The sequence below is a fragment of the Panthera tigris genome, chromosome F3 (assembly GCF_018350195.1).
Source record: "Panthera tigris isolate Pti1 chromosome F3, P.tigris_Pti1_mat1.1, whole genome shotgun sequence".
NCBI lineage: Eukaryota > Metazoa > Chordata > Mammalia > Carnivora > Felidae > Panthera > Panthera tigris.
In genome coordinates, this window is record NC_056678.1 from 57,872,172 (window position 1) to 57,897,352 (window position 25,181).

At 39.8% G+C, this 25,181-nt stretch overlaps 1 protein-coding gene across 3 annotated transcripts in view; it reads left to right on the forward strand.

The window, feature by feature from the left end:
- Positions 1-25,181, forward strand: part of MARK1 (microtubule affinity regulating kinase 1) — a 116,454-nt gene that overhangs the window by 42,605 nt on the left and 48,668 nt on the right. For 2 of the 3 annotated variants that reach the window (XM_042975820.1, XM_042975821.1), the window contains exons 2-4: positions 5,470-5,670; positions 6,854-6,907; positions 25,081-25,129. In XM_042975820.1, coding sequence (XP_042831754.1) covers positions 5,470-5,670; positions 6,854-6,907; positions 25,081-25,129 — 304 coding nt within the window. Of the gene's footprint in view, positions 1-5,469; positions 5,671-6,853; positions 6,908-21,754; positions 21,980-25,080; positions 25,130-25,181 lie in introns of those variants that run through there. The other variant, XM_042975822.1, reaches the window with a different exon arrangement.

Below are 25,181 nucleotides of genomic sequence, written 5' to 3' on the forward strand. Positions count from 1 at the left end.
CGCGTACATTTGGGCCTTTTTAAAAAATTAATTTGATAATCTCTTTGAATTGTCAGTTTATGTTAAATATAATTATTGATCTGTTTGGTAAGTGTAATATGCTCTGTTTTGTTTTTGTCCCATCTGTCTGTTGTTATTGTGTTGTTCCTCTCTTCTTCCTTTCTTGCCTCCTTTTGAGTTAATCAGTATTTTTAAAAAAAAATTTTTTTTTTTTAACGTTTATTTATTTTTGAGACAGAGAGAGACAGAGCATGAATGGGGAAGGGGCAGAGAGAGGGAGACACAGAATCAGAAGCAGGCTCCAGGCTCCGAGCCATCAGCCCAGAGCCCGACGCAGGGCTCGAACCCACGGACGGCGAGATTGTGACCTGAGCTGAAGTCGGACACTCAACCGACTGAGCCACCCAGGCGCCCCAGTATTTTTTAGTATTCCATTTGAATTCCTCTGTCGACTTCTTACCTAGGTCTCTGCATTTTTTCAGTGCATTTTTTTCCAGTGGTTGCTCTAGAGATTACAGAATACGTTTACATATTATTACAGTCTACCTAGGACTACTATTGTACCAGATCAGATAAAATGTAAGGATTTTGTAAGAGTATTTTAATTCTCCTGACCTTTGGACTTTTATTTTCACATATACTCACATCTGCTTACACTATAAACTCCATCATATGGTGTCATAATTTTTTGCTTTAAACACTCATATGTCTTTTAAAGAAATTAAGAAATAAAAAAAATCTATACCCTTTTTCTACTCACCCACATATTTATTCCTTTCCAGAGCTCTCTATTCCTTTGTGTAGTAGCTTCAGTTTCCATCCTGGCCACTTCTCTTCAGCCAGAAAACCTTTCTTTAACACTTTATATAGTATATGTCTTTTGGCAGCAAGTTCTCTCATCTCTTGTTCATCTAAAAATGTCTCTATCTTCTAGTTTGAAGAATGTTTTCATTGGATGAAGAATTTGGGGGTTCCATTTGGTTTTTTTGCAGCACATCAAAAATCTTTCACTGTCACCTGACCTCCGTTGTTTCTGATGAAAAGTGGGCTGCCATTTGTATTGTCATTCCTTTGGATGTATTGTGTTGTTTCCCCCACCCCCACCGGGGCTGCTTTTAAGGTTCCCCTTCCAGGGCACCTGGGTGACTCAGGTCATGATCTCATGGTTTGTGAGTTCAAGCCCTACATCAGGCTCTGTGCTGATGGCACAAGCCTGCTTGGGATTCTCTCCTCTCTCTGCCCCTCACCTGCTTGTGTGCACTCTCTCTGTCTCTCTCTCTCAAAATAAATAAATAAACTTAAAAAAAAAAAGTTTCCCCTTCCCTCCTAAACATGATTTTTAGCAGCTTGACTGATAAACAGATACATAAAGGTTAAACAGTTTGCCCAAGAATGCATAGCTAGTGAGTAGAAAAATTCATTTCAGTTGATGTTGAAGGCAGGGAAAACTCTGTTATTATTCAAGAATTGGAGTATGGATCCATGGGATGCAGACTTGAAGAGCCAATGAAACTATGGCATTTAAGGACTGTAAATATGCTGCACACTCAGGGCAAGCCGTGGGGTCCCTTTGCCCCTGCTGCAGTAAGAATGAGGGAATTCACGGTCTACTGGGTTGAGTGGACAACTTGAAGAAAGAAAAATGCCAAGACCTAAACTTGTATTTTCAGCTTAAGATGGGGACTAAAACTTGTAGCTATTCTATAATTAAGCTAACACAATTTCTTGTATCTACTAGCCTTAGGGCTAAGATAGTTCTTAAACTCACTGTTTGATCCAGCATGAGCTGAATTCATTTTCTTGCCAGGTTTTCTGTTTGAGAGTTAAGTGTTGATCAGGAAGGAATGAGATCAGTTATTCCAAACTCTCCTTCAAAGAGTTTCTTGGGGAGAGAGTATGCTCATAAGTGGTGCTGTGGCAATCTAAGAAAGAAAAAAGGCGGTTGGGGGGGGTGGTATTTGTTTGAATGGGTGTTTTATAATCAGAATTCTATAATATAAAATATTTTCCCTATATTCTATTTTATTTGTAATATAAGACTCATATAAATGCGTTCTGAATAAGTTGGATGGCTCATAAAATGATCATGTTTAATGTTGAAAGTTAAGAGATCTTATTTTTAAAAAGGATTTTGGAGAATATGCTACCTTTTCCAACTCAGGGGGTGGGATGAGAAGGAATACTATTTCTAGGTGAGCCCTCTGTCTTCTCCTCTGCTTTCCAGGTACAGACACAGCCATACCTGTGCTTGTCCACCAGTCTTCTACTCTGTTGGTAGAATCTGCCAGAAATAATTTAATCCTGCATCCAAAAATACATGTTACCCTAGGGGTCACTTGTTATCCAATGGGCCAAATCCAGCCTTTTGCTGTGTTTTTGTATGGCCCTAAACTAAGAAAGGTTCTTATATTTTTAAGAAGCTTGAGGGTGCGGGGAATGAATATGCAACAGAGATAGCATACAGCCTACAAAGCCTAAGATATTTATTATCCAGCTTTTTATAGAAAAAATTTGCTGACCCCTTTTTTTCACTGTACTTGCTGGAGATACAAAAAAGTAAGGATTCTGCCCACATATAGCTTATTTGATCAAGAATTTCTCATTAGGGAATTGATTATATAACATCCCCTTCTTTTTTTGTTTGTTTTTGAATTTGAACATGTCTGATAAGCATCTCTAAATTATTCATTGTGCTCTCATGTTTACCTCTGAATTTAAAAATAGTGATGGCTATGTGTATCAGCTGACATTGCTGTGTAACAAACCATCCCAACACTCAGAAGCTTAAACTAACAAGCATATATAATTTCTTAGGAGCCAGTGGATCATCTGGGGAACCAGTTGATTTAATCTGGGCACAGCTGGGAATGGTTCTGCTCTGTGTATTTCTCATCTTCTGGTGTCAGCCCAGGCAAGTCCTTCTGAAGGTGATAGCAGAAGTTTGAGACCAAGCTGAAGCACAACAAAGGCTCTTGATGACTAGTTTGGGACTAGCTATACTGTTACTTCCAACTCATTCTTTTGGCCAAAGCAAATCATGTGAGTGAGCCTCCAAAGAGTGGGGAGCTTTCCCCTGCCTTCACTGGGAGGACATTGGAGAGTTACATGGCAAAGGGCATGGAAATTTGAGGCCAGTAATGCAGTCTGTCATAATATGGGTTAGCGCCAGGATGTGCCTTGCAACTAGCATTGGGAGGTGGGTATCATACCCAACAGAGATAGGGACAGGAAGGAATCATTCCTCAGAAGTCCTTCTCTGTGGGGCATTAGGAGCACAGGGGCCCTAAATTCCTTCAGTTTAGCTTTTATTTACTGAGTGTCTTCTTTGTGCCTAACACTGTACTAAGTTATGGGACTTAGGGAGCTTCAGGTCTCACAGTGAAAACAGACCATGGACACATACTTAGAAGATGGTGTGACAGTTCCAGTAGTAGAAGTTTTTACTGGATATAGAAATAGCAACAGAAGAGAGAGGGAGTCAACTCTGCTTGGTGGAAAGACATAGGAAGCGTTGTTGAGGAAGAGATAAAATTAACTCTTGAAGGATGGACAGGCCCACAGTGCCTGCAGAACAAGTTCAGGTAGAGAAGTACCATTTATGGGAAACAGTACGGCAACCTGTTAACGCTTAGAAATTGATTGTAATTAACATCTGTTTGTGCTCGGATAATACAGAATTCTCTAAGAGCCAGTGAATAACTTTGGACTTACCCCTTTTTTGCATTATTTATTGCGGTAGTTTTCACACTTCAGCGTGCATCAGAGTCACCTGGAGGACTTGTCAGGACACAGATTGCTGGGCCCGCCCCTAGACCTTCTTACTCGGTAGGCCTGGAACAGGGCCAGAGAATTTGCATTTCTAACAAGTTTCCGGATGACGCTGATGGTGCTGGTTCAGGGACAACCCTTTGAGGACTATTGATTTGTTGAGTCTTTCCTCTGTGTCTGGCAGTTTGCATTGTGGTGAGTGTATACAAATGAAAAGAAAACATCCCTGTCCTCAGATTGCCCGTGGTAGGGTGGCAGAGACGGAGAAGTAAGCGTATAATGATAGTACGGCGGGGTGGACGATGAGCTCCCTGAAAGCGCGGTGTGCAGTGAGAATGTACCGAGGGGGTACTAGTTCCCAGTGAGGCTAGAGGCTGCGGGTGTGTGTGAGGCACAGCGAAACCCATTCAATTCTGAGCCAGGTTTAAAAAAACTTGAAAGTAGAAGGCTCGTATTTTTACGGAGCCCCTTTGTTTGATTTTCTCCTTTAAAAAAAAATCCTAAAGTAATAACGAATAGAAAAATGACCTTGAGTCATGCTTTGCATGAGATTGGTAAATGGAGTCATCTTTAATGTTGCCCTTAAGAAGTTTTCCGATCAAAATTTTTTAGACAAGCTTTTATTTAATATTTGTTTATTTAAGAAATCTTTACCTCCAAGGTGGGGCTCAAACTCATGACCCTGAGATCAAGAGTCTCATGCTATTCCTACTGAGCCAGCCAGGTGCCCCTAGACAAACTTTTAGTTGTATGCGGAAGATGGCAAAGGCTGAGTTAGTTACTTTGTAAATAAAAGATGCCCCCTTTTGTTAATTTGTGCTACTCATCTTCACCTATTTTAAAGAAGTTTGTTGGAGAAAGATATTAACGTTTATTATGTGTGAGTCTGTATTTTCACAACTGCTAGAAATGTATGTATTTTAGGATGCAGACAAAACTGAACAAGACCAGAACAATCAGAAGTGATGACACACAGTTCACTAGGCAGGTTGACCTGGGGCTCCACGTGCTGAGCTCGCATTGGACCAGCTGTTCAGTGCGGTTGTAGGCTAGTGTGACACCGTGGGACAAACTGACGTCCTTCCCTGAAGAGTAGCACTGAGGAGGAATTCAGGGGACGTTAGGTCATGGACACAGGCATCGCTGTCTCTCTTGGTTGGGCACAGTGAGCTGAGAGAGAAGGTTGGGCAGGAATTGACTAGAAGGACACCTGAAGCAGGCAGCTGGTTGGTCAGCTGACCCAACTATATGCCAGCAAATGAAAGAGTGAACATGGCAAGTAGCCAGGGCGATTTGGAGAAGCCGAAATGTACTCATGGAGTCGTTTGTCTCGGCATTAAAGACATTCTGCCCTCGTAATGACACAGCCCAGACTGTGTTCTCATCTCATCCTAAAGGGATAGTACCCTTAGAGGAGTATTGGTCTATATGGCTTCTATCTATCTCTTTATATTTTTTTAATCAAAAACATATACCTAAAGTTATGCAGAACATTTCATTTTAAATAGTTCTGTTCCCTCTGGCAAACCGAGCTGAAGTCAAGTAGAAATTATAAATAGAATTCTTGCGCCTTAAAATTGTGTAGTGTGATGTATTTTTGTTGAAGTTGAATTACTCATGAAAATTATTTGTAGTCTTTTTAACTGCCCTTTTTAAAATATAACTTCATTAACAATGAAATCTTGTTAACCTCTTTCTTAGCATACATCTGTGGATGGATATACTGAACCACATATCCAGCCCACCAAATCAAGTAGCCGACAGAACATCCCTCGGTGTAGAAACTCCATTACGTCCGCGGACGAACAGCCTCACATTGGAAATTATCGTTTACAAAAAACAATAGGGAAGGGAAATTTTGCCAAAGTGAAATTGGCAAGACATGTTCTAACGGGTAGAGAGGTAAGTTTTCATGATGCTTTCTAATATTTACTTGGACCTCTCCAGAGTCTTTAAAGCTTTCCTATAGTTGATGCTGGGAATGAATGACAGTTGAAATATGGTAAAACACTGGGATGCATGTGAATGGAACATCCGTGGACACAGCCATAGTTGGCCTTTGAACGTTTAGAAAAGACTCCTCCCTTCACGTAGCATCTTTTGTAAATCAGGTGTAACTACAGAGGAGCTTTTCTCAGACTTCTGTCTGCATTATACGGTTTCTGTAAACATTTCTGACTACCATTGTTCCCTGGCCCCAGGAAGAGGCAGGGAAGTTCACATTAATTATTGCCTCATGTAAATTGGGTATAAATGTATATAAAGTCACCCACTAATTTTTATCTATTTAGAGCCCACATTGCACAACTGTTATTATATTGATGTTTTTCCTCAGGTAATAAGAGAATTGGGTTTCTAAAATCCCATGTGTTTTAAATTATGTGTATGTATATAGAGAAAAAATTTATGTATTTAGTAATTATTATTGTTACTAATATTTATTTAATACTTTACATAGTAAAGACTAAAAAGCAGTATTACTTAATGTTTCCCTGCTCTAGTGAGGACATTGTGAAGATCTCAGTCATAATTTGTTTTTAATAAGTTTTTCCTTCTCTCTGTCCATAGTATCACTTCTGGTTGATCTTAGTCCACTTCTGGTTGATTTTAGTCCTCTGCCAGGAGCTTTTCAGACCCAGGCTCCATCAGGCAGAGACTTTGAGGACATTCAAATCCATTTGCTTACTTTGCTTCTATAAGTGAGCTTGAGCATTCAATTTGTCTTATATTATTCACGTGATACCTAACCTACTGAATTTACCAGCCCCTCCCCTCTGATAATTATAAGTTATTAAAATCATAAGTAAATGATTACCGATGATTTTTACTTTAAAAGGGGAGGCTTGGAAAAAAATAAGAAAGGTGTAATTTTATTGACTCAGAATCAGATGTGTTAAAGACTTAAGTCAGTGGGATACACAGTAAGGCTGCAGATTATCACAACTTCACCATCTAGTTATGTGAACTCCAATTATAACTATATTACATGTGGTTGCGAATGAAACAAAAGATTTTTTTCTTTGTAATTTTTTAATCCATCAAAATATGTATTCTCAAACACAGTTTAATGATTCTCTTCTTTTAGGTTGCTGTGAAAATAATAGACAAAACTCAGCTAAATCCTACCAGTCTACAAAAGGTATTTAATTATTTTAATAGTAAGTAATTAGAATGTGAGTTTATTAACATGTGATCTTGTGTAAAGTCAGTTATCCTAAATTTCCTGTTAGGTAAGATACTATATTCATCAATATGTGAAGAAAAGACGTGATGTAAAGCATTGTATTTAATAACACTTCAATTGTGTTTATCAAGTGTTTGCTTGAGAAGTATCTACGACTCAAATGCGTGTACCATATGAGAGGAATTTTCGTCTTCTAATTCAGTAGAATAAAACTTTGTAACAAATGTGTTGAAATACTCAGGATTCTGCTTTGTTAGAAGTGTATTTATAGTTACATTGTCCATAGGTGGGTTTCCTTTTTTTGCTTCACTTGCTTTACTTTCTTCTTCTGCAAGAACTAGTCTCTCAGCTAACTTCGAGTGAAAAGTAGGAACATTTCTTTAAACAGTGCCAAAAAAAAAAAAAAAAAAAGAGGGAGAGGAAAAAAGGTAGTTAGGGTGGAAATTGCCCTGGTAATCCTAGAAAAGCTGTTTCAGGTTGCTTCATTACTCATGTGGGAAAAGTTTCACATACTCATTTTAGTACTTTAAGAATGAAGCAAATACTTTAACACTTACGCCATATATGTTGTTTTATGTAGTGAGATAGTAAAATACATTGTAATTTTTATTAGAACGTAATGGGATCACGGTCACATATGTAAATGTGACAAATAACTTTTGAGTTCCTCAAACAGAATCTTTAATATGAGAACTTTTTAGTATGGTGTGTTTAAACTATTCCTGCTGTGATTCTAACATCTAAATAAAAATTCAGGTCTGTGATAGCAAGACTTTCCGCTTGGCTCCATGCCAGATAAGTCAGGATATTTTTATATACGTACTTCTACTCGGAGGTCTGTGTTTGTACTACTTACTGAGATTCCTTTTAAGTTTAACAGTTAATGTGACTTTCCATAGCTTTGCTATTTCTGATCAGGGAGAACAGAAAGGTTTGCTGCATTCTTTTTCCTCTGTGACTGTGAGATGGTGTACCTTATGCCTGTCTTCGGAGAGAAACTTCTGGCACCAGTCTTTTAGCTAATCGTGATGCAGTTGTATGAGATAATGCATCTGGGCAGATGCATTATCCAAAGGTTGTCTTTTTCCCCGGGGTGGGGCTTCAGTGGGGCAAATTTTGCCACCCTTCTTTCTGCTGGGAATCTTTTAAAAGTGCGCCGTGGCCCTGCCCGTCACCCATCTGGCTTTCCCACCTCTCCTGGATTAATCTGTGAGTGACTCTGGTAAACTGAGTGATTTTAAATGACCTTTAGAGACACTTGAGGCCTGTTTTGCTAGCTGGATGCACAGTAATATGACCCCCACTCTGTTCTTCCCAAAGGGGCCCGGAGAAGTGTGTAGAACCGCAGTCATACTTGTTGAAACATGCAGACGTGAAGCCGAATGTTGCTTTATTTATCTGAATAACTAAAAAAATGTACTTGGTGACAAGTAATTTCTGTTGTTATTCTGCTCATCTTGCTGATGAAGTGTTTGCTTTTCCAAACAGGCATATAAAGAATGATGGCGATTTTGTTTTCTTTAATCTATGAAAATAGAATCCAAGGAAAGATGAGCATTCACTTAATGTAGCCTTTACACGTGTATATGTCATTGTTTTTGAAATAATTTCCATTTATGTTCATAGATTTGCTCTCGGTTAAGAGTTTTGGAAAAAAACAAAAAAACAACCTAACAGATCAAGGCTTGGTTAGTTCCCATGCATTGTAGAATATTCAGCATTTGGCCAGTCATATCCCCCGGTCAGTTATATCTAAAAAAGAAATAATGGAACGAGAAGTAATCCATTTGTTTTCCTTAGCATTGACAGTCAGGACCTATAGATAAAAAATAGCAAAATATATTCTCCGTGTAATAGGTGTGCTTATTAAAAGGCAGATAATGGTAACACATGTATTTGGAATAAGGGTTCATTTTAATCTCATCTCCAGAAGGGTTTGGTTAAATCTTGTTCTGGACTTGATCTGAATTTAAGCTGATTCCCATCCTTTATATTCTCTTCTGTGTGTAACATATTTTTAGGAAATAATACTTTCCATTGCCAACATCAGTGATAGACAAAGTAACCTAAATTCGATACCCCAACTGTTCAAAATTTCTAACATACAAAGTTCTCAGAAACAGTTTGGTCTTTGGAATTGTTAAGCATCTTTGGCATCAACATTGTTCACATAAGATGCTCATGTGATTTGTATCACATATCTTGAATTAGTGGGATCCAATTTAATGAGCTGTCATAGTTTAAAAATTATTTGAGTTTGATGCTATATTTACCTCTTCCACTTTGGACCATGAGTCTCACCTCATATTTTAATTGGTGTCTTTGGGGGTAGGGTTTATGAACTGTACTGGTGATTCCTGGGGATCTTTTAAGCAGCCTAATAATGTTGGAGGAACAGCAAAATAGTGAAACAGTTCTGTTCATAGTTCACGTACTTGAAATGTAAGATTGTCATTTTCTCAGAAATTCCACTAGGTTTTTAAACTTGGACACACTAGTTTATACATGGATGACAAAGTTTGTCTTAGCTTTCTAGTTCATAGCCACCAGGGTACAGTTTATCTGCCTTCTATGTGTTGTTTATTAATTTACATTTTCTATTGTTTTACTGTGTTGCATTATATTCCCAATTCACAAAAATGGCTCAGTGGTTCAGAATTGATTTGCTGAGTAGTAAAGCCTGTAATGAGAATAGAAATAAGACTGTCATAACTCAGCATTATGTCCTTAATAAAGAGGGCTGTTGCATTGCAGTGACATAAACCGTGTATCTCTGCGTGAGGACATTGGTTTTGTACAAGCAGGGAAATTACAAACAATCTCCAGTAACTGATATCTGAAAATTAGACTTATTAAATGAATAATCTGCTTACTCCTAGTGTCTGGTGTGTTATCTGTTGTATAAAATGTTATCAAATGGTGACCTAAGCCATTTAAACTTTGGTGAGTTTTCAGATAAAGCCACCAACCTCTCTGGTAAGCTAGTTACGTTTTCCAGAGCATCTGCAAAATAATTTGTATCACTGTCACTACAGGCAGAGAGGAGGACAGAACCACAGAAACAATATTCAGAATTAAGTTTCTTTTAGCAAATTATCAAGAAACCAAACTTGTAAAAGCAGTCATAAAATTATTGCTGAATAGTTTTATCAAGGAGAAAGCAGAAACTCTTTGGCAATATTCCTTAACAAACACCTCTGTTGGACATATGTTGAAATGCCAGTTACTGTCACATACGTATGCTTTATAGCATATTTCGCTTTATTGTTCTTTTCACACATGCGGATCATTTGAAGGAAGAGTCTGAACCAATCCTTTTGTGGGTCAGTGAAAATCTAAGTGATAAGAGAAGAGTTAGCAGGATTAACTGGGTTGTGGACTGCAAAAATTGGCTTAGAATTAATAATGGTGACACACCGGGAGGGCCTTTTTTTGGCGAGTGTGTGTGGGGGAGGGGTGTGTGGTAATTCTGCAAGGAATGATACTGCCGTGTGAATAAATAAGATTATACCTAATGCCCAGTAACTCATTATTTCATCCTCCATGAAATCAGCGCTGAGCAACATACCTCTGATCTTGATTGGGCTTTGAAGGAAAGGCTGAAAGCAGGTTATCATGAAATCATGGCTCTTTCGTGTAGAGTGTGAAGAATTGGTGGGAAGCATATTCACACTGAAATACGATAGATTTTGAGGGAAAAGGCATTCAAACAAGTTTCCTTTAAAAGGTGATACCAATAATGTTAATATCTAGCTAAAATGTTGAAGATAAGGTAACCAAATTTTCTGAAAAAACCAAACTGTTTCCAGTGGGCCACTGACCAAATATTTGACTTTTCTAAATCTTGTTGGCCCTCTTTAGCAACTAGCCAGAGGGCTCAGTAATGTATTATTGGGCATATTTAACACACAAATGCTACATCCAAATATGAAGGACACCTTCTGGAGCAAGCGTATCCAAAGAGTGGATCGAGAATCCATTGCTATTAGCCTTCTCGCCGGGACTTACAGTCTTCCAGCTTTTGAGTGGATACGATTAGCAGCCTAGACTGGAGTCCGTCTGAGAGCTGTACATAATCTTCAGGGAGAAATATCTTTGTAAGCTAATCAGTCTGAATGTCGCTGACACATCATCTGATGCTGGTTCCTTTGTACAATCAATCTGTGATCGTGACTTAGGATTTTTTTAATTCAATAGAAAAAAACCCTAGAAATGGAGACCGTCTTATGATTCAAGCTAAGTGTTAGTCACATGTATTCATTATTAATTCTTAGCAAGAATTTCTTGAAAGAAAATTGTATTTCTCCATATATTGTCTTCTTCTTCTTTTTTTTTTTTTTTTTTTTTTTTTTTGGCTGCTCCTTTTGTGTGTCCTTTATGTAGAGTCATTGTCTTTTTTGTTGGCCTCAGTGTTTCAACCCCACCAAGTTCGGTCCTCTTTTCTTTCTGTATTCCCTTCCTGGGCTGTCTCAACTACAGGCAGGGTCACAAATATATGCCTTCAACTCAGACCTCCCCTAAATTTGCTCGTGACCTTTCAAAGACAGCCCAAACCTATTATGTCCAAAACTGAACTCATGATCTCTGCCCCACCTCCTCAGTACCTCGCCACCCGGTTTTCTTCTGAGCATCCTCTCTCAGTGAATGACAACTGCCCCTGAGTTGTGCAAGCCAAAAGCCCCAGAACTGTCCTCCACTCCTCACTCTACCTATTTTCACCATCTAATCCGTCCATGAGTTGTGCTAATTTTATGTCTTACATCTTTTGAGAAGGTCTGCTTTTATCTTTTTCTATCACTACCACTCTAGACAAAGCTGCCGTTGTCTCTCCCAAGGACTACCCCAGTAGCCTTCCCGCTGTTCTTCCTGCATCCGCTTGCATCCCTCCACACACACACACACACACACAAACATACGCACGCACACACACACACACACACAGTTTAAAAAGTCATCAGGGATACAGAATACCTCTCTGACTGTGCCATCCTTTATTTAAACTTTTTGATGGCATTCCGTTCTTGGAGGTCTGGAAATCAAATTCGTTAACAGTGTGTACCAGGCCCTACCTTCCTCTTCCACCTCATGACCCACCAGCTCCCCCCCGGCATCTCCCTACCCCGCCTCCTATGCCTCTGGCTTCAGCACTTTCTTTCATCTGCTCCTAGTTAGTCTTCCTTCCGGCCACCAGCCTCTGCAGCTCTTCACCTCACCCTCCACATAAGGCTTCTCCCCTTCATTAATGAAACCTTTATTCATTCATTCCTCACATTTCAGCCTCGGAGTCGTTTCTTCAGGGCCACCTTTGCTGCCGCCTCAACAATGTTAAATCTCTCCACCTTCTTTAAAATTAAGTACCCATAACCAAGGATTATTCATAAAAATTGCTGTAGTTCTTATTTGTTTTAGTTTGAGTAGTAGTTCTGTTTGTTTTTTGGGTTTGATGTTTGTATTCTACCTCTGACTCTTAACACCTCTATTTTGATTGCTGGGGCTTTATTGGCTGTAAAGCTTCTTTCTGTCTCTTTCTACATTCTCAGGAAACTACATAAGATTTACTGAAGAGTAGACGTGGAAGGGTTTTCTCTTGGAACTGGAGGAGGCTAGGAATCTACATCACCCATGAGTTGTAGACTAAACCATCTGATTGTTTTATTCATTCATTCATTCATTCATTCATTCATTTACTTATTTATTTATTTATTTATTTATTTATTTATTTATTTAAAGTGTATTTATTTTAGGGAGAGAGAACGAACAGGGAAGGGGCAGAGAGAGAGTGAGAGAGAGAGAATCCCCAAGCAGGTTTCATGCTGTCAGCACAGAGCCCAGCGCGGGGCTTGATCCCACAAACTGTGAGATCATGACCCGAGATGAAATCAAACACTTAACCGACTGAACCACCCAGGCTCCCTTAAACCATCTGGTTGTTTTAAAAGTCATAGTGTCATTTTGTTATTTGAAGAGTCATACTCCTATTTTTTTCTAATTTGGGCAGTTTGTTGAAATAGTAAACTGGTCTATTTTTGATTCTTGGATAGGAACTTCAAAATGTCCTTCCCATTTTAAAAATAGTTACTTTTTTATGACATTTGTTAGACTAAACTATTTCATTTCTAGTATTTTTTAAGAAATAAGATAGTACAGCTACAACTAAAGCCTTATGTTTTATTTCTGGGTTCTGTTCCTATATTTTCTTTCCTACCTGGAAATAACTACTGTTCTGAACTTGATCTTTCTTATTCCCATTCAAATTTAAAATGGTTTTTCACATGTGTGTTTCCATACGTAAAAGACTACATATTATTTTTTAAACTTCTTTTTTTTGTACAGCTTGCTTCTTCCACGTACCATTACCTCACAGTTTTAGTCATGTTAGTGTATATAGTCTAGTTCATTTATTTTCACTACTGCTATTGGCATGCCTGAATATGCTACAGTTTGCCCATTGTCTTGTTAATAGATATACTACAGTTTGTGTATTTTTTGTTAGTTGACATGTAGATTGTTCCTGGTGTTTTTGTGTTTCACTTTTTCTTTTTAAGTTAGTTAGCTTTTTGTTTTTGCTGCAGAAGCAGTGAGGCAACGATCATTATTGTGTATGTCTATTTGTGAAGGTGTGTAAAAGGATGTATCTGTCCAAGCAGAATTGCTAGGTTGAAGGTCATGCATATCCTCAGCTTTACCAGCTAATGTCAAATTGCTCTTCAGAGTGGTTGTGCCAATTTATACTTCTGCTAACACTGTATGATACTTACTATTGGTCTTCATTTTTGTCAGCACTTTATATTATCAGATTTCTTCATTTTTTTCCAATGTTATGAATGCATTATGGTATCTCATTTTAATTTCCGTCATTTGTAATTTAAACTGTTTTCAAATTTGATCCGTTTTATGTTTAATATCTTTCCTCTGAAATTATTTGATCTGTTATCTCAGTACATTTACGTAACATCAACTTGAGCTCAGAGACGTATAAGACCTTGGGAAGGACTCAAGCAATATAAAATTAGAACCAGTTTATAAGAAATAAGAATCTTACAATCTGGTAATCTATCTAGATGAAACTTGGAAAGTGGCCCAGCCTGTCATTTAAAGAGCATTTTCTTCTCTTAACTTTGCAACAAACAATTGACTTAGAAGTTGTCAAGGTTGGAAAGCAATACTGAACAATTGTTCTATTTTTTTTAGTGAGATGTCATCTAACATATATTCATTTGATTATATTCAGATCTTTTTTGAACTACCATTTCATGGGAAGAACTTAAGAAATTAGCCTGTTGTTAAACTGCTACTAGCAATAACTATACAAAATATGTGGTGTACCAATAACACGTCTGGAGACTTAAAAAGGAGTAAAAAGATGATCCTGGAAATTTAAAAGCTGAAAGCTTAATCTATAGGGTTCTGTTAATACAGGCATTTCATCTACAAAACCCCTCAATGGCGGGAGCCTCTGAGCGAGACTAAACGAGAACCCGGCAGTCTCTTGGACCTGAATATCACTTGCACTTGGAACCACACCTCACTTTAATAGACCAGTAAACTGTTGGGACGCCTGGGTGGCTCAGTCAGTTAAGCGTCCAACTTTGGCTCAGGTCTTGATCTCATGGTTAGTAGATTCGAGCTCCGCATGGGGCTCTGTGCTGACAGCTCGGAGCCTGGAGCCTGCTTCAGATTCTGTGTGTGTGTGTGTGTGTGTGTGTGTGTGTGTGTGTGTGTCTCTCTCTCTCTGTCCCTCTCCTGCTCATGCTCTGTCCCTCAAAAATAAAGAAACTTAAAAAAAAGGTTTAAAAAAATAGACCACTAAACTGCTATCAAAGATATAGGATTTTTACAAAGATTACAGTGAAGGCAAAGAAAGGCTTCCTGCCCCTCGCCAAACCGCAATCAGGCCAAAATGCTGGAAAGGCCAAGAAGGCTGTGTCGACAGGTGCAAGAACATCTGAATGTCGCCGTCCTCCTATGAGCCCAGTCCCCCAAGACTGATGACAGTCTGGAAGATCTCGCCCAGTGGGAACAAGCTTGACCACTGTGCCTTTGTCAAGTTCCCTGGGACCACGGGGTTGTTCTCCATGTGCCTCGAGACCAAAGGAGCAGTGCAGGAATCCTGTGACAAGGGCACACGGTGAGCGGGTCTGGTGGAAGGAAGATGATGTGCATTTGACTGACCCCTGACTATGATACTTCGGGTGTAAATAGAACGAGGATTGTCTAAGCCATATCCACGTGGCTACTTCTAAATATAACCGATTTTTCCCACCACCAAAAAAAAAAAAAAAACAAAAAAAACAAGAGGCAGGAAGGAAGAGAACAGATGAGAGGAGAAAAAGAAAATGCTCATAATTGAGGCAAATACTGATTAACACTGATGGAGTTTGATCCTGACCTTAAGCCCTAACAAAAAGGACTGAATTGAAAAGTAAATATCTCTCTTGTTTACTAACTTCAGTCACCTGGAACAACGCCAGGAACCAAGAAGGAAACAAAGGCCTCTGAACATCGAGAGTAGCTGTCACAAAGTCCAAACACTGAGGTCCCTCCCTGCCTTTTAGTTAGAGAAAACCCATCGCAAGCCTTCACTCAGCACTCATTTCTCTAATTCGGCGCACAGAATTTGAACAAACCCTAGCCTCAATTTCCAGCCCACAGCAAAGTTGAAATAGTAAGTTTGGAGGGTATTAGCGAATTCGGAGCTTTCCTGCTAAGTTTGAGAATGCTAGGAACATCGTGATGTCACAGTTTGAAAGCGAGCAAGGGAAATGAACTACAAATTAGAATCAGAAACTCAACTAGTGCTGTGGGACTATTTAATATGTTTGCAAACCTTGGTGTTCCTGACTTGTACCTGGGCTTATGATACATGTGATAATTGACTTTTTTTTAACGATAATTGTCTATCTCAAGGTAAACTTATCATGGTCTGAATTTTCAGCTCTCCTTCTCCCCTCAGCCCTGTCCACCTTTCTTAGAATAGCCTGGAATAGCAGGCACTGGTAAGATTGGCACCCTCGCTGATAAAGGTCTTCTCTGAGCTAAAAGATCACAGACATGTGGCTCGCTGTGTCTCCCTGCTCCCTTTGACTCGGGAAGCTGAGGTGGTTAATTAGTCCCGTCTCTTTCCTGTGTGCAGCCAGCTGGAATATTGCAGTTTAGGGAAGGGCACGAGGAGAGTCGCGAAGAGGAAGAGACATCTTAGACCTTTACTCAAGCCGTGTGCTACCGTGCAGTTGGTCCCAGCTCTCTGGATTTGGAGTGTTAATGACCCATATCTAGCTGACAGCTGAAGTGTTTCTTTGGGAGGAAGGGTGATCGGTAGGTCAGGCCACTGGCGTCTGATTATCCTGAGTCGGGATGCCCCTTAACACACACCGATCGCTCTTCCAACAGCAGCCGCTCTTGGTCTTTCCACCGTTGCCTGTCATTTTTAGCCTTCACACACCCGACCCACACAGACATTCGTGCTCTTGCTTATTACGGTTTTTTCCTCACTTCTTGTCGACAATTACTGAAGGAGAAGAAACTAAGGATAGAACAGTACATTGAAGACATCTTTGAGATACAGGAATCCAATGACTAGGTCTTAATTTTTTAACTGGAATAAGAAATTACCTTATGAGAACTTTGGCCCTTCCTGTAACTGTTTCTCCTGCTTCATCCCCAGATGGCAGTGGCCGGTACTTCTGTTCAGGTATGCCCTAATGTTCACAAGATCGTTGCAATCCTCTCCCCAGCTCATCTCACTTCTTGGTAGAACACAAGGGCTAAATTCTAGGTTCTCGTCAGGGACCGCATTCGTGAATTCAGTGCCAGTCCAAAACCCAGCTTAGGGAACGAACAAACCAACAAGCAAACCCCAGTATCTGTGGAGAAGTGCTTGAAGCATGTGCAGCTAAGCCATTCCTTTAGAATGGCAGACATGGAGCATGTTGTCAGACGTGGAGCTGCCGGGAGGCATCAGCATGTTTTCATTAGTTCTAGGGTATGTCTCAACCAGTTTGCTTCCAAGAGTAAGCCACCAGATTTGCCAGTAATTTCATAAAAATTAATGAGAAATAACCTCAAGATTATCCCTGTGACAACGTTGTCTACACACTTGGAACCCTATGTGCTTCCTTGAGGCAGAAGAGAAGGAAGAGGAGCTGGAAGTAGAGCTCGTATGGAATGACACGCTACACTCCCTGGGCCACTTTCTGGAGAAAATAAGCTGGAAACCCTCTCTTGCCTGCCGGAAGGAGCGGTTAAGTGGAAAAGTATGGTAAAGGGAGGAATTATGAAAACTTATATAGGTATTTAACATTTAAATTGAACACATCAGTGTATACCATTGAACAATTTAAGGCCATTTAAGGCCGAGGTTTCGCCCCCACCCCACCCCCCTTCTTAGTTTGGGCCTGTTGATTGGCATTTAGCTTTGTTTATCTTGCACAGATCTCACCCCTAAACTCACACTTGCTGCTATTTCCAGGTTTATTTTATTTTTTTAATTAATTATTTTTTAATTTTAATTTAATTAATTAATAAAAATTTTTTAATTTATTTTTTAATTAATGAGAATTTAAAGATACCCAGGAATGATCTGAGAGCAGCCCCAAGATTTTATTTTAATCTTTGATATTTATTCTGCCCACACTTAAGTGGGCAGCAATTTCTCTAGCAGCTTTTATCTAGAATTTACAGATTTTTTTGTGTTTTTTTGTGTGTGTTGTTTCGTTTTGGTTTTTGTTAAACAACAAACTTGAATTCATTGGTTTATGTAACATTTAATTGTATTGGACAAACTTTAAGGCAACTGCCTGTGATCCCCACTTCTGGTGTTCACACCTTTGTATAATCCCTTCCCCTTGAATGTGGGCGGGACCATTGACTTGTTTCTAACCCACAGAATATGGAAAAGGTGATGGGATTTCACTCCCATGATTACATTATGTTATATAAAACTGCCTTTCTAGCCAACATGCCCTAAAGATTATCCATGCTGGCTTGAATATAGTAAACAGCCATGTTGGAGAAGCCTAACTTGGCAAGGACACGTAAGCAGTCTCTAAGAGGTAAGGGTGGCCTCTGCTCGAGAGCAAGTAAGAAACCAGCGTCCTCAGTCCTAAAGCTGCAGCCTGGGTTAGCTTGGAAATGGATTCCTCCCCAGTCAGACCCCTAGATGAGACTGCAGCACCTCGATGGGAGCCAGAGGACCCAATGAAGCCCTACTGATGCACAGAAACTGTGAGATGATAAATGTGTGTCGTTACAAGTTGCTGGAGTGTGGTAATTTCTTATTCAGCGATAGAAAGCGAATATACGGACTTCAAGCTGTCTTACAAAGCTGTAATCATCAACATAGTATGGTGCTGGCATAAGAACAGACACTCAGATCGATGGAACAGAATAGAGAACCCAGAAATGGACCCACAAGCATATGGCCAACTAATCTTTGATAAAGCAGGAAAAGAATATCCAATGGAATAAAGACAGTCTCTTCAGCAAGTGGTGCTGGGAAAACTGGACAGCGGTATGCAGAAAAATGAACCTGGACCACTTTCTTACACCATACACAAAAATAAACCCCAAATGGATGAAAGACCTCAATGTAAGACAGGAAGCCATCAAAATCCTGGAGGAGAAAGCAGGCAAAAACCTCTTTGACCTTGGCCACAGCAACTTCTTACTCAACACGTCTCCAGAGGCAAGGGAAACAAAAGCAAAAATGAACTATTTGGACCTCATCAAAATAAAGAGCTGCACAGCAAAGGAAACAATCAGGAAAACTAAAAGGCAACTGATGGAATGGGAGAAGATAGTTGCAAATGACCTATCAGATAAAGGGTTAGTATCCAAAATCTATAAATAACTTATCAAACTCAACACCCAAAAAACAATCCAGCAAAGAAATGGGCAAAAGACATGAATAGACACTTCTCCAAAGAAGACATCCAGCTGGCTAACCGACACATGAAAAAATGCTCAACATCACTCATCATCAGGGAAATACAAGTCAAAACCATGGTGAGATACCACCTCACGCCTGTCAGAATCGCTAACATTAACAACTCAGGCAATAACAGATGTTGGCGAGGATGCTGAGAGAGAGGATCGTTTTTGCACTGCTGGTGGGAATGCAAACTGGTGCAGCCACTCTGAAAAACGGTATGGAGGTTCCTCAAAAAAACTAAAAATAGAACTACCCTACAACCCAGCAATTGCGCTATGGGGTATTTATCCAAGGGATACAGGTATGCTGTTTCACAGGGGCACATGCACTCCAATGTTTATAGCAGCACTACCAACAATAGCCAAAGTATGGAAGGAGCCCAAATGTCCATCAGCAGATGAATGGATAAAGAAGATGTGATAGGGGCGCCTGGGTGGCTCAGTCGGTTAAGCGTCTGACTTCAGCTCAGGTCATGATCTCGCAGTTCGTGGGTTCGAGCCCCGCATCAGGCTCTGTGCTGACAGCTCAGAGCCTGGAACCTGTTTCATATTCTGTGTCTCCCTCTCTGTCTCTGACCCATCCCTGTTCATGCTCTGTCTCTCTCTGTCTCAAAAATCAATAAACGTTAAAAAAAAATTGAAAAAAAAAAAAGAAGATGTGATATAGATATACAATGGAGTATTACTTGGCAATCAAAAAGAATGAAATCTTGCCATTTGCAACTACGTGGATAGAACTAGAGGGTGTTATGCTAAGCGAAATTAGAGAAGACAAATATCATATGACTTCACTCATATGAGTACTTTAAGACACAGAACAGATGACCATAAGGGAAGGGAAGCAAAAATAATATAAAAACAGAGAGGGGGACAAAAATATAAGAGACTTAAATATGCAGAACAAACAGAGGGTTCCTGGGGGGGTTGTGGGAGGGGGGTGGGCTAAATGGGTAAGGGGCATTAAGGAATCTACTCCTGAAATCATCTTTGCACTATATGCTAACCAACTTGAATGTACATGTAAAAAATAAATAGAAATTAAGAAAAAAAGAAAACAGATATACTAGTTAAATTATCTATTTACAGTAACACGTATACCCGACAAATATGTTTGGGACCTAGATCACCTCTGGCAAGCATTCTGTTCAACTTAAGGAGTGCAAGGACGCGGGGCGCACCGTGGACTGAATGTTGAGGGTGCTCGGATGGTGCACGTTAGATTTGCAGAGGGGATGTGGGGGCCAGTTACAGGCTTCTGTACTGCAGTGCTGGTGAGTTGTGCTTTTATAGTCAGATACAACAAGTTAACAGGTGAAGTCTTAATAAGAAAGCAAGACTAAGTAAAGAAAAGGGGCAGTTTGTTTATATGTAAGCGTAGAGAACAAGATTGGTATTGGGCACTTTCCTGTTGCAAAGACACGATAGTGATCATACTGAAGAATGCCAATGAAACTTACAGTATTGCTGCGCATATTGATAGCCAGTCCAGCTACTTTAAAACCTGTATAGTATAGCAAAACCAAAACAGGGACTATTTGTGTTTATTCTTTATAATACGCTCACATGTAAATTTTATCTACTAGTGTGTGAATTTTATCTGCTAATGTGCTGTAGCAAGAGAAAAAAAAAGTTTGAAACCAGAAGTACACGTTTTCTGAAAATCTAACCCACGGAGTCCTGTACGTGCCGTCAGCCCAGTGAGTCCCTGGGCAAAGGTGACGTGATGATGGGCCCCTTACTTCCTCTTTGGGAGGTACTTCCTCTTTTACTTCTTTGGGGCTCTCAGGGAGGTAAGGGTCTTGTTCAGAGGAGGGGGGCATTAGGTAAGTAGACGGGAGGCCTAGATGGTGTCAGCAGCTAAGGTAAGAACGCTGTGGGGGCACCTGGGTGTCTCAGTCGGTTAAGCGTCCGACTTCGGCTCAGGTCATGATCTCACGGTTCATGGGTTCGAGCCCCGCATTGGGCTCTGTGCTGACAGCCTGGAGCCTGCTTTGGATTCTGTGTCTCCTTCTCTCTCTGCCCCTCCCCCACTTGTGCTCTGTCTCTCTCTGTCTCCCCCCCCCTCCAAAAAAAAAAGAACCCTGTGTGTGTTCCGAGGGGACTCCTCACCCAGAACACAGGAGATCCCTCGGGACTCTACCCCTGCCATCAGTCCTCACAAGTCTGGGCAGGGGTGGCATCTCCTCAGTCCTATGTCTGGTACCCCCTGGACATGGTTCCCTCTGCTGACCTGAGCACCCCACTCAGACCAACCACTCAGACCACCAATCTCCCTGAGAGCCTCAAGGAGGAAGTGAGGGTATGTGATTTCTGGTCCCCTCTGCCCAGGGCCTCCAGGACTGCTCATGAGAATGACCCATTCTCTGATGGTGCAAAGTAGAAACAAAAAGGTGTTTGATGAACAATCCATGTTCACTACTATCCACAGGCATCTGGTATTGTTGGAAATGCAGGTGCGAAAATTGGCTTGAAAAGACTCAGGAAAACAACCAATTAAAAAGTGGTCGAATGATCTGAACAGACATCTCATCAAAGAAAACATATAGATGGCAAATAAGCATATGGAAAGATGATCAACGCCGTCTGTTATTAGGAATTGGAAATTTGAACAACAGTGAGATGCCACCACACACCTATTAGAATGTGAAAATACAAAACACTAACAACGCCAAATACTGCTAAGGATGTAGCGTAACGAGAACTCTCATTGCTGGTGAGAATATAAAATGGCATGGCCACTTTGGAAGACAGTCTGGTGGTTTCTTACAGAACTAAACATACCTACCGTAAAATCCACCAGTCATCCTGCTTGCCATTTACCCAAATGAGTTACAAACTTACATCCACACAAAAACCTGCACACGGTTTACAGCAGCTTTATTCGTAATTGTCAAAACTTGGACGCAATCAAGATGTCGGTTAACGGATAAATAAACTGGTACATCCATAGAATGAAATATCATTCGGTGCTAAAAATAAATGCTCTGTCAAGTCATGGAAGGACACGGAGGAACATTGAATGTATATTAACTCAGTGAAAGAAGTCAACCTGAAAAGGTCACATATTCCATGATTCCAGCCGTATGATCGTCTCAAGAGGTAAAACTATGGAAAAAGTAAAAAAAGATTAGTGGTTGTCGGGGATTTATGGGAGGGAAGGGTGAGTAGGTGGAGCATGGGGGATATCTAGGGCAGTGAAACTAGTCCGTGTGATACTGTAGTGTTGGATACGTGTCATTATACATTTGTTGAGCCCCCTGGAACATACAACACCGAGAGTGAACCCGAATGTAAACGATGGACTTCCCGTGAACGTGTCAAGAATTTTCGTTATGGCACTGACTGCAGTAGGGAAAATACATCAGTAAGTTAAGCATCCTCAATAGAACAGTGTATGAACTGTAGTTTCCTCATGTACTGTAATGGAACATGGCAATTAAAGTAAATGGACCAGATCAATACATACCAGGGGTAGAACAAAGAAACATAATGTTGAAGAAAAAATAAGTTTAGAGAGATATATTCAATATGACTCCACTTATATAAAGTTTAAAACAAAAAAGTTAATATTGCTATTTATATATGCACTATCGAAAATTAATAAAAGCTTATAGCTTGTTATATACCAGCATTAGGGTAGTGGTTTTACCTAGGATGGGGAGGAAGAAAAAGAGAGAGAGGGATACTCTAGCTATGACTAGAATGATTAATGTCTTCATATTTTATTAAATAATTAAAATTCATAATTTTTCTTAAAAATAAAATCTCATGAAAATATTGCAGAACATTAACATAAGTTGTTTAATCTTGGTAGTGAATACGGAGGTAAGTGCTATATTTGTTTCTGTACTTTTTAACAAATTTGAAATATTTCATAATTCAAAAAGTGAAGGAAGAGCATTCATTCCAGGCAGAGGGGGGAAGAGCGTGTGCAAAGGCCCTGAGTAGTGAGGGATCTTAGCAAGTTCAGCTGAGAAAGATGGCTGGTTGCCTTAAGTGAAGTCCATCTAGGAGACGTCCATGTCGATGGTACATAGTGTCATGAGATAAGCATGGCAAGGTAGGCAAGATACTGATTTTCAAGGCCCGGTAGCCCATGTTGAAGATCTTGTTCTAATGGCATTGGAAAATCAGCAGTGGTGATCAGCAGTGTAGTGCTGCACGGTTAATGGGTTGGAGGATGGGAGGACAGAAAAGAGAATGCAGAATGGACGTATAGAGACCTATGGGATCCAGTGTGACAGTGTTGCCTGTATGGATAGATGGAAGTTGACAGATGTGAGATGAATTTTGGAGGTCGGGTCAGTAGGTCTTGGTGATAGATCTGATGTGCAGACTTCGGGGAGGCATGTGGTTAAGGATGACTCCCAAGTTTCTGTAGATATGGAGGAGAGCTAGGATGAGATTTTAGTGGCAGATAAGCCTTATGTAGGTTTATCATTGGTGTGAAATTTTTTGAGGCATATCAACACATTATATTCTGTTTTTAACTTGTGTTAAAGTACACCTAAGATTTACCATTTTAACCATTTTTAAACACAGTTCAGTGGTGTCAAATACATTCATATTATTGTGCACACATCACCACCGGCCATCTCCAGAACTTTTTTCATCTTCCAAACTGAGAACTCTATACCCATTAGACAGTGAAACTCTTTGCCTCAGTCACTCCAGGCCTTGTCTGGCTTCTGTGTCTATCAGTTTGACCTTATTCTACATACCTAAAATACACGGGAAATCATATGGTATTTCTCCTCCTGCAACTGGTTTATTGCATTTAGCCTAATGTCCTCAAGGTTTGTCCATCTTAGTGTATGTCAGAATGTCTTTCCTTTTTAAGACTGAATGTTATCCCGGGTGCCTGGGTGGCTCAGTTGAGTGAGCGTCCGACTCTTGGTTTCGATCTCACAGTTTATGGGATCAAGCCCTGCATCAGGCTCTGTGCTGATAGCACAGAGCCTGCTTGGGATTCTCCCTCTCCTTCTCTCTTTCTGCCCCTCCCTCACTCTGCCCCTCCCTCCCTCGTGCATGCTCTCTCTCAAAATTAAAAAAATTGTTTTATTAATTTAAAAAAAGACAATATTATTCTATTGTATGTATATACGACATTTTGTTCATTTATTCATCAGTTGAAACTCGGGCTGCTTCTTCCTTTTAGCTGTTGTGAACGTAGGTGTACAACAAATGCTTGTTTGAGTCCCTGCTTTTAGGTGTATACACTTTAACCACATCCTTGCCAAGACTTGTTATTTTGTTTTGTTTAATGGTAGCCATCCTGAGTCTGAAGGGTTACCTCATATTGTGGTTTTGATTTGCATTTCCCTAATGATTAATGACGTTGAGCTTCTTTTCACATTCTTTCTGGCCATTTGTATATCTTCCTTGGAGAAATGTCCCCTCTGAAAGCATTAACCTTAGATCATATGTCATAATATAGACTTTTTTCGAATATTATCAGTTATTGGCCCTTCTGTTTTCCTGAACTAGATGCTTGATTCTGAACTTAACATGTACTCAAAAGACGGCATAGAGCAAAAAAATGCCAGATCACACTTTTGAAAAATGGGCCCTATATTGAAAAATAAAAGGCATGAATTTTTAACATTCGTGTTTCAAGTGACTTATTTTCAGTATGTTTTGGCTTTATATAATGTGGTAAATAAATTTTTATTGTCCTTTACTATTATACAAGTCTCCTTAAAAATGCTACTGAAAATAGTCTTGTTTCCTTTTCAGATTTTACTTAGTGTAGGTTTATATCATTTAATCTTTCATAAAGTGCCTGATCAACCAGTAGAGGTGACCAAAGTATCAGAACCACCACCCCCTTCCCCTCCCCACCACCCCAGCCTCCAAGGAAGCTTGGTTTTGGATAAAAATCATGTGAGAGATCATTTAGTTTCATTTCCACAGTATTTTTCTTTTATTGCCAGTAATGAAGAGTAGTCAAATAAAAGTGCAAGTTTTATTGTATGTGGTGTATTCACACACATGTACACATGCAAACAGAACCATCTGAGTTCATCTCATTATAATTGTCCTGGAAATCGAGTCTCAGCAAAGGTAGAGGTCAATCTGAGAAACAAATCTCTTGTTTCTTTCTTAGCTCATTACCAGGATCTTCTAGTGTCTTGTACGAAGATGAATTTCTTCAAGCGAATGGTTTTAACAGAAATGTGTCTACCTGTTTTCTTTAACAGTTGTTTCGGGAAGTACGAATAATGAAGATATTAAATCATCCTAACATAGGTATGAAATTTATGTATACAATTAATGATGAAGTATATTCCTTAATTTGAGA